Source organism: Rhipicephalus sanguineus, chromosome 3 (genome assembly GCF_013339695.2).
Source record: "Rhipicephalus sanguineus isolate Rsan-2018 chromosome 3, BIME_Rsan_1.4, whole genome shotgun sequence".
NCBI lineage: Eukaryota > Metazoa > Arthropoda > Arachnida > Ixodida > Ixodidae > Rhipicephalus > Rhipicephalus sanguineus.
In genome coordinates this window covers 153,243,855-153,259,914 of record NC_051178.1, presented here as the reverse complement: position 1 = coordinate 153,259,914, position 16,060 = coordinate 153,243,855, and the positions used below count along the sequence as shown (strand labels likewise).

Below are 16,060 nucleotides of genomic sequence, written 5' to 3'. Positions count from 1 at the left end.
GACAGCTCGCCCGCCTGCGCATCAAGAACCAGCAGAGGGTCGACAGCCGTCACTATAATCTTCGACGGCGCCACATGGAGTACCAACCCGGTGACCGTGTGTGGGTCTGGACGCCGATACGCCGACGTGGGCTCAGTGAAAAACTTCTTCGGCGATACTTCGGTCCATACAAGGTGCTTCGACGTCACGGCGCTCTTGACTACGAGGTCGTCCCGGACGGAATTACGAACTCCCAGCGACGCCGCGCACGACCTGAAGTCGTCCATGTCGTGCGCCTTAAGCCGTTTTTTGCGCGTTAGCGAACCTGGGGACTCTACTTTTTCCTTTGTTATAGTAATTTATTTGTGTATGCACTTGCTTTTTCCTTTCCATGTTGCAAGCATCGGGACGATGCTTTTTCAGAGGGGGGCAATGCCACGCCCGCTTCTTCTTTTATTTTGATGTGTTCGAGTTTGACCAGCAAGGACGGTTATCAACGCTCGACGCTGGCCCCGAAGCAGTGTTCGAGAAGCTTCACGATTTTGGTAGATCGTTTTGTTAAGATTGCGCGCCGCACGCGAATGTTCCAGCTTTCTCGAGAGATTACGCCGCCATCAGCGATATTGCTGGAAAGTTCCATAGCGCCTGTATAAAAGCCAACGCGCTTGACCGCTTGTCAGTTGATCGACGGACGACGCCCTGTTCGCCGCTATCATTGTACAGCGTGTATTGCTGTAGTGCTAGTTCTCATTTTCCGGCCACAAGTTCGGCCAAATAAACAGTTTCATCCTGCAAACGCCGACTGCTGTCTTCGTTGACGTCACGACCACGTGACAATATAAGAAAATATTGTTGTCTGAAGTTTTACATGCCAAAAGCACGATATGATTATGAGGCACGCCGTGAAAGAGAGCTTCGGAATCAGAACAAGGACAACCAACTGTGACTTCTGCAACCGCGGAGAACGAGGCCCGACGGAAACACTGTCCAAATGAACAACCGGCTTATTTGGAAAGCAATGTCATACATCGAAACGCGCAAAGCCTTGCGCCGCGCAGCCCTTCTGAAGTTAATTTTTTCCGAAGCAATGCTTCACTTAAACGCAGGACGATAAAAGGAACGCCCTTCTTTCGTTTTACTGTAACGCGCTGTTTCGTCAAAATGAGCTTCAACCAACTCACCCAACTTACCATCTCAGTTCTGAAGCTGTGCGCATGCGCCAGCATTCTAAAGCATTTTGGCTACACGCGAACGCGCATAACAGCTTTACAGCGCCCTCACAGTGTGGCACGCACGTCTACAATGCAGAAACAGTCACCGATGTCGACGAAGGCAATTGCTGTCGATTTACCGTGCAAGCGCACGCACTTATTTCTACATCGTTTCTAGGTAGCGCAGCCAAGTAAATAAAATGTTTACTGAATGGCCCGCGTTTCTTCTTTATTTTTCCTGTATTCCAACGTCTGCAAGCATTTTACTCGAACCAGTCGCAGCGCGTAGATATCGATTTGTTTGCATCGCAACGCAGCAGTTCACAGCTCCAGACGGAAGTGTGGACGTCTGTGCCCCGTGGTAATAGTAACGTTGCAAATTGCGACTTTTTCAGACGCAAGCGTTCTTTCTTTTACATGTCTTCCAGCACTCAGTCTAAAACGTGGACCTGCTGAAGCCACAACAGTTAGTCACGACAGCCAAGTGGCAGCGTGTGCCATAAAGAAGTGTATCTACTTCTCTCTCTCTCTCTCTTTTTATGGTAGCATAGAACAACGTTCGCAGTTTGTTCTCAAGTAACGGAGCACTTTGTTGTCGGGTAACGGCACCAGTTCCTCTCGCTAGGTTTATCTCCGGGCAAAATAAGAAATGTGCCAACAACGAAAGAACGGAAGCACGAAAAGCATGAGTGTAAGGGTGTGTGAAGAAGAGGGTAAATTTAACGTTCGTCCTCTCGCGCGAGGCGGCGAAAGTGAGGAAATTTACGAGGCGTGTAGGAGTGCCCTCCGAGCACGGTACAATTGCCTGTCCAATCACGTCCGCCATCTAGCCTGAAATGGATCCTTAAAAAAAAGAGTAATCGAACGTACACACACGCTTGCCTGCCTCCGTTGCTATGCTGCTGTGCTTTCTTTTTGCGCGAAAGAAGTGTAGTGGCAACGGCTGCAGCACTTCGAATGATTGTTTACTTCATCCGTTTTCCGTCCTCCTGTTTACTCCCATCCTGGCTTTATTTGTACACGTATAACTGGCTGCGCCGGCCGTGTATCACTTGTTTGTCCCGTCACACTCCTCAGATATGAGCCCTGGCACGTCTGCACTTACCACCAGCCTCATCGTGTAGGCTTCATTCGACACATTTCTGAGGCTTTCTCGGGCGCTTTGAAAGAGCAAAATTTTTTCCCCGAGATTAAGGAAAGCAACCGAAAGGCCCGCGTTGTCGTGATGTGAATCAGCAACGAACTTTTTCTGTGCATCTTGTTCCTACTGTAGTTGTCATAAAGATGGAACTACGAAGCAAGACCGCATGACAGGAACAGCACTGGTACAACGTTCTCAAAAGGTCTCGCCAACATCGCTCTGCCGTATGAACCTACTAACCGTGCAGTTGGCTTTATTTATCGTTAACTGCTATTTTCATAGTTGGGTGTATCTAAGTCGTAAAGCAGGCTTCTCCTCTTTGTTCAGATAATCGCTTTGCATCTGAACTCGCAAAAAAAAAAACAAAAAAACACACAGTTGGGGAGGTTCTGCGTCCCAAAACTACGATATGATTACGAGAGACGGCGTATTGGAGGGTTCCGGAAATTTCGTTGGCAAAAAAGAAAATGGGGCGAGAATTACAGAAAAAAACAAAACGAGGCCGAAAAAAAAGTATCTTAAGGAGAAGTAATGTCTTTAATTTGCAAAAGGTGAGAATAGAGAAACTGTAAAGGTAACTTGTTAGTGCGAGAGCAAACAGCGCTAAACACGGGAGGGAGAAGAAGAACGACAGACACAAGCGCTGATGCATCAGCGCTTGTGTCTGTCGTTCTTCTTCTCCGTCCCGTGTTTAGCGCTGTTTGCTCTCGCCGTAATCATGTACCAACCAGCCCAGTTAAGCACACTCCTGTAACTTGTTAGTGTTCACGCTCATAACGGTCCGACACTTCTCCTTGTTGTAGAAGTAACATCGCGTAGGAGGGCAACTTTCATCACCTGGGTTTCTTTAATTAGCACTTAAGTCTAAACAAGCGAAGTTTCTGCATTTGAGTCCGTTAATAATCGGGAAACTCGGCCGGAAGTCTGAACCCCATTTCCGAGCTCAGTGGCAGTCACCACCACGACTGGTCAGAACTGCCGAAGAAAACACTTTCCGATATGGAATGCAGCCGCGTTACAACGACACCCCTTTCGTCGACTCTTCCATCAATCCATCAACTGTTTAGCGTACAGCAACAGCAGCGACGTGTTCGTTTGCATTCTGCGATTGCTCCGAGCTTCCATGGCTGAGAACGTCCATTTAAGAATTTACTGCTGCGAAAAAGCCAGTTACATCTTGTGCTTATTTGCAACAGTTCAATCAATCAATCAATCAATCAATCAATCAATCAATCAATCAATCAATCTATCAATCAATCAATCAATCAATCAATCAATCAATCAATCAATCAATCAATCAATAAATAAATAAATAAATAAATAAATCAGCTGACAAGAAGTAATAACTAAAGCACGGAAAATATCATCTACAGGCCTGTCAGCAACTCTAGTTCAGATGTGCATCCCCCTAAATGACGCGGATCTTATATTTACTTCCTTCCTCATCAAGGGGATGTGGTTGTCCCAATTTTGCTTTTTTTTTCTTCTTTCCTTTTCTACTCCCATCTACCATTTCTATTGCCCTCACTCTACCATTGTTACACTCAAATAAAAAGTTATATTCCAGTATGCAAACTGCTGCATCAAGTCAGGAAACTCCACCTAACACAAACCTTCGAGGAACTATACCTTCGCGCCACTGACTTGTTTGCCACGAGTAGCTCTCGTAGCATTGCACGCATGACAACAGTGCATTGAAATCCCCCCCCCCCCCCCCCCCCCAAAAAAAAAAAACGGCAGAAGTGAAAGCACGTATTCCGTCTCAGGCAGCGGCCTTGGCGCATCGAGCGCTAAAGAACATGTATGCGGATATATGTGCAAATTCGAGCCGCAAATACGTAATGGATGCTATGCACCGCATAACAAAGTGGGCGTGCCATGAATGCCAATTCTTGTGTATTCTTGGGGATCCACTGGAAACACGTGTGGTGTCGCGCCGATATACGCCGATATTTGCAGCAACAGAGCTTGTATCGATTGAAAAATGGCTTCGTAAGTTTTTTGTTTCTTTTTCTTTTTGACGGATAACAGCGTATGTATGGGCAGGGCGTTTAGCGTGAAGGCAAGATAACCGGCAGTCATTAAGAGTAACCGACCGTATTCAAAGTGAAGGCAAGCGCTCCAGGGGGAGGCAGAAAATTAGGTGGGCAGATGAGATTACGAAGTTGGCCGCAGAAGACACCTACAGGGTCGGGTTTACTGGAGAAACATGGGGAAGGCCTTCGCCCTGTAGGGGCTGTAGTCGGACTGATGATAATGAACCGCATACTACATTATAGAAATGAGTAAAGAAGATTCCTAAGCGTCTTTCAACTTTCCAGCTTTTCTGCCGCACGTAGAGAGCGAAGTGCTTGCTTTAATGAGAAGCTGAATATGATTCCTTGGTTTATCACCACTCCAGACACTGAGGAATGACTATGGTACACACGGCTTGGCACCAACTACCGCACACACAATTACGTATATGCGAAATAAAGCGCGGATGTGCGTTTCATTATTAGTCGAGTTATTAACTATATAAAGAAAGATGGGTTAGCAAAGTGAGAAAAATTATGGGGTATGCTAAGAATGTGAAGGCGAAAGGCTTGTTGGATCAATAGCGATGTGGAATGAAGATCGGAGTCCACGCGGCGGCGTATAGGCACCATGCAATGGAGTTTTCACGCACAGCCAAGCGAGCCGAAGCAGCCATATTGGGCCCGACCACGTGTAAAAGTGAACGCGACTCGCTCGTCTCCCCATGTCTAGACCTCGCATGCTGCAGAGTCATAGCCTCAGGACCTGCCTGGAGCACGTGTCCAAACCTTCTTCACGCCCCTACTGCGAACCTGTGGACTCCTTAGGCCGGCACTTCACCGTGCCGTCGAAGCTCCCTTCTCTTAAGCATCACTTTAGGTTGCAGTGGCCAGTGATTTAAGAGGAAATGTTTAGGCCTTGAGCGGTTTGGTTCTAGCGCACCAGAAATTCGAGGTTAAAAGAAATAAGCTCTGTGCACAACTGGTTATAATGGTCGTCTTCACTTTCACCACCTTTATCGTGGATTGCGAAATGACAACCATCAATCTAGCGCACTACGGGCGCTTTGTCGAAGGTAGTAGCAGACGGTCTCCCCACCCGGCGCCGGCGCAAAAAGACAATGAAACGCTGCGCGCACCGAACGCCGCGCACTGCGTTCCGTCGCCGCCGTCGAAGGTCCCCGCCGCATCACCGCTCGCACCCCTCTCCCTGCGCTGCGCGCGCCGCACACTCCCGCCGTCGTTCCCGCCACCGAGCGCAGCAGACGCTCTCCCCACCCGCTCCCAGCCCTACCGCCTTCATGAAAGCCAGCAGCGAGATCAGGCGCATAGTCGTTTGCGTCCCATTTCTAAGGAGCTACGCTCATCGGTTGTATTCGTACACGGAACAACTGCTAGTTTTTCACTCCCGCAACGCCGGAAGGACGAGGTGGACAAAGCAGACGCGCAGCTCTTGCTCACACGTACTTTTCTATTTTAACGCGATAGCGTTAGAGAGCTCGTGTCGCAGAAATTGCGTTGTCGGTGTCGGCACCGTTGGTTGTGAGCGAAAAATCGACCGTGAGCGAAAAATCGAGAAAGCAGCAAATAAAATAAAGAATAACAATTTCGGTTTCATTGAGGATCGAACCCGGGCCGTTCGCGTGGCAAGCAGGTGTCCTACCACGAAGCCACGAGGTTACTTGCAGCTACTTCGGAAAAACACACTACATAAATGCTATGTAGTGGAAGGAGTCTCGTTAACGCATTTTGTTCGACAGGTGTCACGACGAAAACGAGCCCATTCGGCGATTTGTAGGCGCATTTGGGAGACCATCAAACTACGTCGAAAAAGGCCGGGATAGTGCAGCCATCGCCGCTAAAAACACACACGAACTTTCAAACAGCTCTAAAAATGGACAACTATGTCCATCTAGCGGAAAACATATCAACAAGCAGACAGCAAACGCTAGATAATGTGCTGCCATCTGTGAGGCATTGTGATACTCTTCATGGCCTCCGAGATGGCAAGCGCGCGGCGTGTATCTTAGAGGCCATGCTACTCTTGCTTTAGATCGAAAACATGTGCCATTCGCGCGCGCGCGCGCGCGCGTGTGTGTGTGTGTGTGTGTGTGTGTGTGTGTGTGTGTGTGTGTGTGTGTGTGTGTGTGTGTGTGTGTGTGTGTGTGTGTGTGTGTGTGTGTGTGTGTGTGTGTGTGTGTGTGTGTGTGTAACAAAACACATTAATAAGTATGCACTTAGTGGTTGAAGTGCGCACTAGGGGCCGGATTTCGCTATTGCGTTCAACTCTTAAAGGCGAAGCTTAAGGGTCCCCCAATTTTTTGGACCGCACTTTGGGGACCTCACACGACCTTCAAACATGTATATTTAAGGTTTTCGTCTTAAAGGGACACTAAAGAGAAACAATGAATTGGTTTAGATTGATAAAGTGTGCTCGGAGAACTCTTGTGTAGTTTATTTCACCACCATAGATTTATTATTAGAAGAGAAAACCAAGTTCAAAGTTTCATTCTTAAATTTCGCGCCGAACTTTGCAATTCGTGACGTAAAAGACTTGAAAGAGCATTTAACGTATTTTGGCGCCACTGGCTCGACGAAATTTCCACAAACTCGTTATGTCAAGTTTCTGGCCCCCTCAGAGGACAATGTACTTCGATTTAACCGATTAGGAACTACGTAGGCCCAAGCAGGCGCCATCAAAAATATGTGACGTCACGGCAAATGGTGCTGGAATTCCAAGGTGGCGTCGCCACCTGTATTTTCTTTTTGCGCGTTTTCTCTCTTATTAAGCGTCTTCGCGCAGAAAGCGTGGTGTTTTTGGTATCGTGGAAGATTACTTTACTAATGCGAGAAAAAATCGTTTTGCTCTTTAGTGTCCCTTTAAAAGTTGCAGTTGCGACCATTGTTCAAGGTAACGAAGACATAGCTGGCGCATAATTATGAGCAGTAAGTCGTGCACTGTTTCGTCTTGCACACAGTCACAAACATTGCCCCATTCGTCATCGATTCAAACATCTCGACTGTAATATGCTCACATAGTCTGGCAGGAATTATTCCGAATAGATAGATGAATCCTCATTTAGCGCAAATGTCTTGTTTATACGATTATTCTTTTTATCATTAACCAGAATGAACGATAACGCAACTCCGTTCAGTTTTTTTACTTGCGTCCGCCTCAGTGGCACAATAGTTACGGTGCTTGGCTGCTGACACGGAGTCGCGGGTTCGATCCCAGCCGCAGCAGTCGCATTTCGATGGAGGCGAATTGCTGCAGGCCCGTGTATTATGCAAGTCAGTGCACATTAAAGAACGCCAGATGGTCGAAATTTCCGGAGCCCTCCACCACTGCGTGTCATAATCATGTCGTGATTTTGGCGCGTAAAACTTAACAAGGGAACTTTTTCATCTAGGGAAGATAGCAGCTGGGTATAGCTCTGTGGTGGTTCTTGGGCCCTCAGATGCAGGAAAACCAAGGCACGAACAAGAAACACATTTATTGACTTGACACATACAATTACACACACAAAATTACACACGCTTTGTCCCACTGAACAATACAGATATCCTTTAAGTCCTAACTTTGAGAGTTATTAAACCACACGCGAGAGAATCGGCGCGTCCCGACGACTAGGCCCGTCGAACGTCACTCACATACCGCAGTCAGGTAGCGATGATGCCAGCACGAAGCGGACAGGTGCGTGGTGCGAAAGTGCACGAACATACGACGACCTGCTCGTCGCGGAACGTACAGGCCCACGCTGACGACGGCCGACTCGGACGTGGCACCACGGCCACGATCTCGGCTCGGGAAAAGGTCAGTTTGGGCGTGGCACCGAGGCCACGATCTCGGCTCCAGAACGGGGTCAGCTCAGGTTGTGCCGGAACCGCCTGGACGTGGCACCGAGGCCACGATCTCGCCTCCGGAACGGGGTCAGCTCAGGTTGGGCCGGAACCGCCTGTACGTGGCACCGAGGCCACGATCTCGGCTCCTGGCCCGCACGCTTGCTCGTTCCCGGGACACAGCAAGCTCGTCCCGGCTGGCCTGGTCGCACCAGCTCGGTCCCTTTTTCTCTCGGCCCAACGACCGGCGCTCTGGCTGCCTGGCCGCGTTCTTTCAGCCCGGCGACGTAGTGTAGTGTAGTGTAGTTCCTATAATTTGGCACACACCCACGCTGGGGGATTGGCCAAGAACCGGATAGTTTTTAAAATCTAATTGTTAAAGTAAAGCGTTCTGCCGCTCTCGAGCTTCGCGAGCGTCTCGCTCGCGCACACCGTCGTCGTCGTCTCTGGTTCGGCATACTCTCTTGTGGGTTATAGTCTCTTAACACACATATAGTCTCTTACTATAAGCTCCTACATTACGTACGTGTTCCTTCAGTAAAGTGCGGTTAGGTCAAATGAATGTGTTCGATATTGCACTGACGGTATACCAAAGCACGGTATACAGGATCATGTCGTGATTTTGGCGCGTAAAACTTAACAAGGGAACTTTTTCATCTAGGGAAGATAGCAGCTGGGTATAGCTCCTACATTACGTACGTGTTCCTTCTGTAAAGTACGGTTAGGTCAAATGAATGTGTTCGATATTGCACTGACGGTATACCAAAGCACGGTATACAGGATGCTCAACATTGAAGATCATAGGTTTGACTGGGCGCGTTGTCTACGAATACCAGGGTAGGTGCAGTACAGATGCGTAGATAGAAAGAGAGAGAGAGAGAGATACAGGGAGGTCAGCGAGAGCAGATCTTCAGTTCTCTAACCTGTAATTGGAAAGGGAAAATGTGGTATGGAAGAGAATAAGAGTGGAAGAGGAGAAGGAGGAGAGCCACAATGCCAATTTTGACTATTTCAGTTTACTTGCGTAAAGCCCCGAATGCCATACCCCACCAAACAGCGGCAAGCTTGTTTGTCGAGCGCGAACTCTCAGAACCAACTAGATTAGGACAGAAGATCGCGCCAAGAGGCCGCGGCTCATGCGGTCCTGTGCTGAGGACTACATACACTCCCAGTGCCAATCGAAGGACTCTGCGGTCATAGCGTTTCCTACAGTATTTGTGAGTCTTAGCGCCGGGGACCCCAAACAGCTTGCTTACGCACACTCTTGCGTTCAACCATGGAGAATACAAGCGAAGGCTAGGGCTTACGTACTCAAGCCACCGTGGGACCCCGGCAATAAAACTCTCTGTTTACTTGAGACAACTGTAGCGCTGCGATCGTTCAGCCGCCGTTGGAATTATGGGTAGTACACGGATTTGGCTAGTCTTTGTGCTTTCGGCTTTGAACTCACCTCTGGCTTTGTTTATTGTGTTTTGGCTTTCGTTTCGGATAAAAAAATGGCTCGTTGTGAACCACGTGAGCTTCTTTTAATTGGCGAGCCTAAATTGGTCAAGTTGCTAAAGCGGGAGTGCTGAACTTCGTCTTGAGACAAAGCGGCTGAAGGCCACACAGAGCCACACGGAGCATAAAGAAAGAAGTTTAGGCAAATCCATGTACTACCCATCATTCCCATGCTTGCTGAAGTGCCACGAGTAGCAGCTCCTATAGACACTAGCGCCAGATTTCCCTCTAATGTATTATGAAACTCTATGCCTGCAGTTGAATTCCAATTTAATGACGTTTCTGTCTCTCCCACTGGCGGCTTGTTTATTTTTTCTTATAGCTTGTACGCTTAGACACAAACAGTTCAATTTATCCTTTCTTCTTCTCGGTCTTCGTTCTCTGTTGCCATCACGTGACTGCGCCTAGATGTATATACCGTATTGACTTATATCCCGACATGAAACACCAGCTGCACGCCATATTCTAAACGAGTGCAACCCTGTAAGTTAGCGTCAGTGATTCATAAACGTGCAGAGCTGCTTTTGGTATTGTCCAAAGCATAAGTGATGGAATACGCCCTGGGTGTTAAAGGTATACTGATAGATGCAGTTGTGCACACTAAGCACAACAGGATGGAGTGGGGACGTTTGCTAATATGCGGCACGTGTGTTTGGTCTTGCATATCGAATTCTACCATCCGTAGCCATCAAAAAGAAAGAAAAGAAAACGCACCATGCCTATACCACTGTGGCGTGACGCGGCACATCTAGCAAGAACTACCGTGCGGATACACGCGTGCATGTGTATATATTAGGGAGACATGGCCGCAACAAGTACCGTAGGCAGACGCACGCATTCGCAGACATATCGAACCACCATGCATTTGGCGCTGTGCGCAACATCCACACCAATAGATGTAAATTAGCCGGATCGAAGGCTACGTCGAACTCGCGAAGCAGCACATCATAAAAAAATGAACATGAGCTGCGTAACAATATATTCCACGAGCTGTGCTGGCATATGTAGGTTTCGTTGAGCCCCAGTCTGTGCAGTTTATACGCCGAGGTTATCCGTCATTATTTTTCCTATTTATAGGTAGACAGACGCCTGCACGCTAAAAATGGGTGTTTTCATTACTGTCGTTCACTCGACGTATGCATGACAAATAAACTGCGTCGCGAACCTAAGTAGCGGGTTATTATGGACTAGGTAGTAATGACGTTAATAACCAGCTTGTAACGGTCTGGTTCGTCTTTAATGTTTAGGTTGGCCCCATTTTTAGGCACCTCTGCCCCTAACATGTACATAAAAACTCGTGTATTATATTGGACCGATAACTATATAGCCACCCAGGCTAACGGTCCAAATATTTTTGTAAATTTTTTGCATTGATTGATTGATTGATTGATTGATTGATTGATTGATTGATTGATTGATTGATTGATTGATTGATTGATTGATTGATTGAACGCCCCAGAGCGACTCTGGCTATGAGAGACGCCGTAGCGGAGTGCTCGACATAATTTCGACCATCTTGGGTTCTTTAAGGTGCACTGAAATCGCACGGTACAGGGAACTCCAGCACGTCGCTTCCATCGAAATGCGACCGCCGCGTCCGGGATCGAACCCGCGTTTTGCGGGTGAACAACCGAGAACCGTAACCACTGGGTCACCGGTGGCTTGTTCCGATTTTAGAAAAACGGAAAGCGATTTGAAGTTTTATGTATACTCTTCTTTGAACTACTTGTACGCACCCTTTCCTGAAGTTATTGGAAAACAGTAACTATGGTAGCTTAGCACAAAGTAAGAACGGACACCCAAGAACAAGTCGGTGTCTGCTCTGTTGTCCTAGCGCGGGCGTTCTTACTCTGCGCTGACCTGCACCATGTGTTGGCTGGCCTTTTTACGCGACGCCAAGCAACGCCAGGTTATACGAGGTATCCAATCTCTCGCGCACGGGGAGTTCTATAAGCAACCACGTTGACTCCGCTTCGATCGTTCGTATGACGGGCAAGCCGCGCATGTTAATGGAACGGGAGAGGGTATAGAAGAATGGTTATGGGGCTGTTCTCGGAAGCAGCGCAAGCGGACCGTGAATAACGCCCAACTTTCCTCGCGGCTCCTCAATCTCTGTTATCTTCGGTTGCACCTACCGCATTTTCCCGCTTTTTAGTCGCTTGCCCTCAGTTCTTTTCTTTTTCACAAAAAGCAACGCAAAGGCAGAGATCAAGAAAAAGACTAACGTTATCACTGACCCAATAGCTCCATCTTTGCTGCTACATGTTAGGAGAGATTTAAAGAAGGTAGAGAAGAGCAAAAAGGCGAGAAACAGAAACAAGGAAAAACCGTGCTAGGCGGTTATTGGTATAAAGATGTGGCGCTGCAGTTAGAATGCCCATACGTTATTTATGAACCCTATACGCGCGCACTTTCGAAGGTAAGCACGCACACGAACAAGAGTTGTCCTGATCGAACATATATAACGTCGGTTAGTATACGTCTAGTTTTATGTCGTAGGTTTACGAATTTTGAGGAGGAAGTTGTTCCATCGGCATTTGTATTTCTTTCATTTTTTATATTCTTTATTCATTTTTTAAATTTTTTGACGCGAGGTTCCATGCGTTAGCCATCTAATTGCAGAATACCGTCTAATCGAATATCGAATGCAGCACTCCTATGAATTTTGCTGGAGCAAGCATGCAGCATTGTGGTGACACTGTAGTCACCCGTCACTTGATGTTTTCATGCAGCCTGCATGGCACTGTTACGCCGCGTGTGGAGTACAATCAGAGGCTAACGCCGGCTATTTGGCGTGTCGCCGCCACGCACTATGAGGAACTGTGCGACTGCTGTCACACTGTGTTACACTGCTCCGTAAGAAACGACAGCTACCGCACAAAAGCAACTCGCTTGTGACTACTGTGCATTTCATGCCGAGGGCCGGGTCAGTGGGTACATGAATGAAGATGAAAACCAGCAAACAAAACAACGGTCACAGAAAAAGAAGACGACGGGACATGTGCATTTCGTATTGCAGAGAACGTGTTGGTGTTATTCTAGGCTGTCATTTGTACACATAAGGTTATTTATCGATTGATCCTTTCAGTTTAACGACCCAAAGCAAAACTGTCGCTGTGAAAGATGGTTTAATGGATGTCATCGAAACATTTTCGGCCACTTGAGTTTCTCTAAGGTGCCTCTAAACACGGGCATATGTTTCTCCCCCCCCCTCTTGCCTTTTTTTTTTGTACTCCGCTTTCTCATCGACATGCGGCTTCCGCCATCAGGAATGGGGCCTGGGACCTCGTTCTCAGCAATGTAACGCGAATGCCGACGAGGCACAAGTTAGAGCTGCTGCAATACAAGCTAAATGAATTAACACATCAATTAGCCGAAACGACGCTCTTATCCAACAAAGCTGTTACGAAAGCGGAAGATGGCGAAGGTGAGGTGCAATCGAGTGAATGCGACACCTTCATTCGTTCCCGAACTATCGGCCAGCCGTAGGAAGAAGCCGCTTTTTTTTTTTTTTTTCTCCGTTCGCTCGCACAAGAGTCGGTCGACAAGAAATATCCCCCGAGCGGCTGTGCTTCCCAACCTGCTCTGCCGGGCGGAACTCTTTCGCATTTTCCTCCACGCAAGGGGCGGGGGACGAAACAAATAACCGCTTAAAAAGAAATAGAGTTGAAGAAAGAGAGAGGGGGGGGGGTAGAGCGGAGAGAAATAAAGAGGAAGGAATAAAAGAGAAGTCAAGCTCCCTCGGAAGAGGCTGTCGACCATCAACCACAGCATGACGGCGGCGACGAAGGTAGCGCCATCTCGTCGTTACGGCTGGAAGAACTGGCTCCTGCCGAGCGCGAGAACAAGCTCGGCCCCCGACGACTATGAAACGCGCGGCGCGTTTTCGCTTGTGCGCCTGATCTGGCCTAAACTTTCGCTTGCAAGGAAGAGCAGGGGCGATAAAAGGGGGCAGCCTTTTCCCTACGAGGGAAGGAAACGATGGTCCCCGGAAAAGACGGAGCAGCGAGCAGAAGGCAGCGATGCAGCAAGCAAGGATAGAACAAAAACGCTGTAAACGCAGCGCAGAAAGGAAGCATTAGAAGGGAAGAGGGAAAGAAGGAAGAGATAGAAGGAAAAGGGAACAACGCGAACTGCATGCTCGCTTGGTTCCGCAGCGTACACTGACACCGCCGCAACGCGCACAAACGGACAAACGCGTCGCGTCGTCGTCTGCGGCTCAAAGTTTTTCGGGCGATAAATCACGCCGTCCCAGGAGCCGGCGACTGGGCTTGCTGTTAAAAGAGGTTTAGAAGAAATAAGGAAAGCGAAGAAAGAACGCCGTTTTCTCTCTTACTCTTTTTTTTCTCGAACGAAAGATGGCGAAGAAGCGACGTCTGCGATGACGTACTCGGCGCTGTTTATGTAAGCATGGACGCCGCTGCTACAAATGGTGAGCGGAAAAAGAGAGGGGAGGGGGGAGGGAGAAAAGAGAGATGAAGAGAAGAGGAAGACGATGCGCGTCCTGCCAGTTGCAGAGAACGTTAAAAAATGGGAGGAGAGACGGTGAGAGCGAAATGTTAGCGAAAAAAGGCGAGACCCCATTCTTTTCCGGCGGCGCACTGCTGCCCTATAACGTAGACGTTTGCCTATTTAGCGGGCGCCGCTGGAAAAGCGCTCGCCCCACCGGGTTTCATGCGAGGAGGAGGTCGTGACATTTGAGCCAATTGGGGTCAGAGGAGCAGCAAGCCGCTTGTCGTGACGTGTCATGCGGTTGTTATGACGCGCCGCTTTACTGAGGCTCCCCATATTTCACTCGTGTAAGATTCGCACGTATACATTTCTTTTCTCCCGAATAACACGCCATTCAAGGCTATTAGCAAACGCTGTCGCTGAAGTTTATTTCTTTACTCTTCTGAAACGGTCTCATCGACCGCATTATCAGATGTGGTTCTACTGTTCGCAGCATTGCTCAACACTTAATTATAATTATTTATATTGTTTATTTGGATTACGTGTTGTCTCTATTGCAAAATACGGAACAATAAGAAAAGGAACAGGAAAGAGACCGAGTCCCTTCTTTCTTATTTTCCGCACTTTCTGCCAGAAACAAACATGTTCAGCAAGCTCAGACACTAGCTAAACAAACAAGTTCTGTTTATTTATTTCTTTTTGTCGCATGAAATGTAATATTTACACGGTCGCGCATTGAAGTGATGTTTCAGATTTCGTAAAAGACAGTGATACCAAAAAGGGGACGGAAAAGAAGCCGAGGGCGGCAGCGAGTTAGATGGAGCGATGAAATTAAAAAATTCGCAGGAAAATAAAATTGTATTAGCTCGCATAGGATAGGGCAAATGGGAGAACATTGAAATAGGCCTTCCTCCTACAAGGAACATAAAAATATTCTGGAAAAAGGATGATAATGATTATGGTAATGGTGATGCCAACGTCGCGATTGAGTAACCTGAACCCGAAAGAGTTATGTTAGAATTGCTCGTAATAAAGGTTTTCAGCCACTAGTGATGCTGGAACATTATTAGCGAAGCATGCTTGCCGACATGGCAAACAGCGCTTGCGAAGTGAAAGCTTTATGAATATGGCCCCTTGTTCCGTAACAACCTCGTATACACCACTGCCTTTGCACGTCGCTTCGTCGTCCTGCTAATCCTATGCGCACCCAGAACACCCACGTCAGCACAAAGTGCGACGTGTTTACTAGACGCACTGGCTGCAGTACAGGCGTCGCAAAATTAAGGAATGCTGCGTCAACTACAATTGCTATGTGCCCAGAAATCCCAGAAGTGCGAAACCTCACTAATTGTCCCTACTGATAATTAAGCCCTGCCTTCGCACAAATGATTGGAAGAACCACTACACGTTCTCCGTTTCCTTTGACAAAACGTTTCCCAATGTTGCGGTCTCAGTGGCAGTTTCGTGCTCTCTTCTTTTCGTTTACTGCAGCGTCTTTTACGGTTGTGTGCTGCTGTTGTCTGTTGCCTGTGCCCCAGTACTGGTTAGCAGACCGAATACCGCGATCTGATTAACCACCTTGTTCTCTCTTTCTCTTCTTCTTATCGCAGACTACAGTTGTCTGGACATCAGGTGATCGACGTCGGCCCAGATAAGCAACATCGCGAGGCGCTCTATCCACAAGGAACCAAGCCAAGGAACAAAACGGGGCAAGCGTCGCCCCATCACGACGACACCGCCAGCCGCCGTTCGTCGCGTATATCAAACGTTTTCGCTGAGCCCGTATAGAGATGCTATAGGAGAGAAACGGCGACACACACTGCGATGGTGACCCGTGCCTAGAAAAGAAAGTCCGTGACCAGCGCGCTCGACGCCGTCTCAGAACTATGTTGTGTGCCTTATACGGGGTTCGGAGGACGCCG

At 48.0% G+C, this 16,060-nt stretch overlaps 1 protein-coding gene across 1 annotated transcript in view; it reads left to right on the top strand.

The window, feature by feature from the left end:
- Positions 1-15,810, top strand: part of LOC119385985 (hemicentin-2) — a 398,197-nt gene extending 382,387 nt beyond the window's left edge. The window contains exon 12 of the mRNA XM_049413520.1: positions 15,749-15,810. Within this exon, the coding sequence (XP_049269477.1) occupies positions 15,749-15,774 (26 nt within the window). The 3' untranslated portion in view covers positions 15,775-15,810. The remainder of the gene's footprint in view (positions 1-15,748) is intronic.
- Positions 15,811-16,060: the final 250 nt, after the last annotated feature.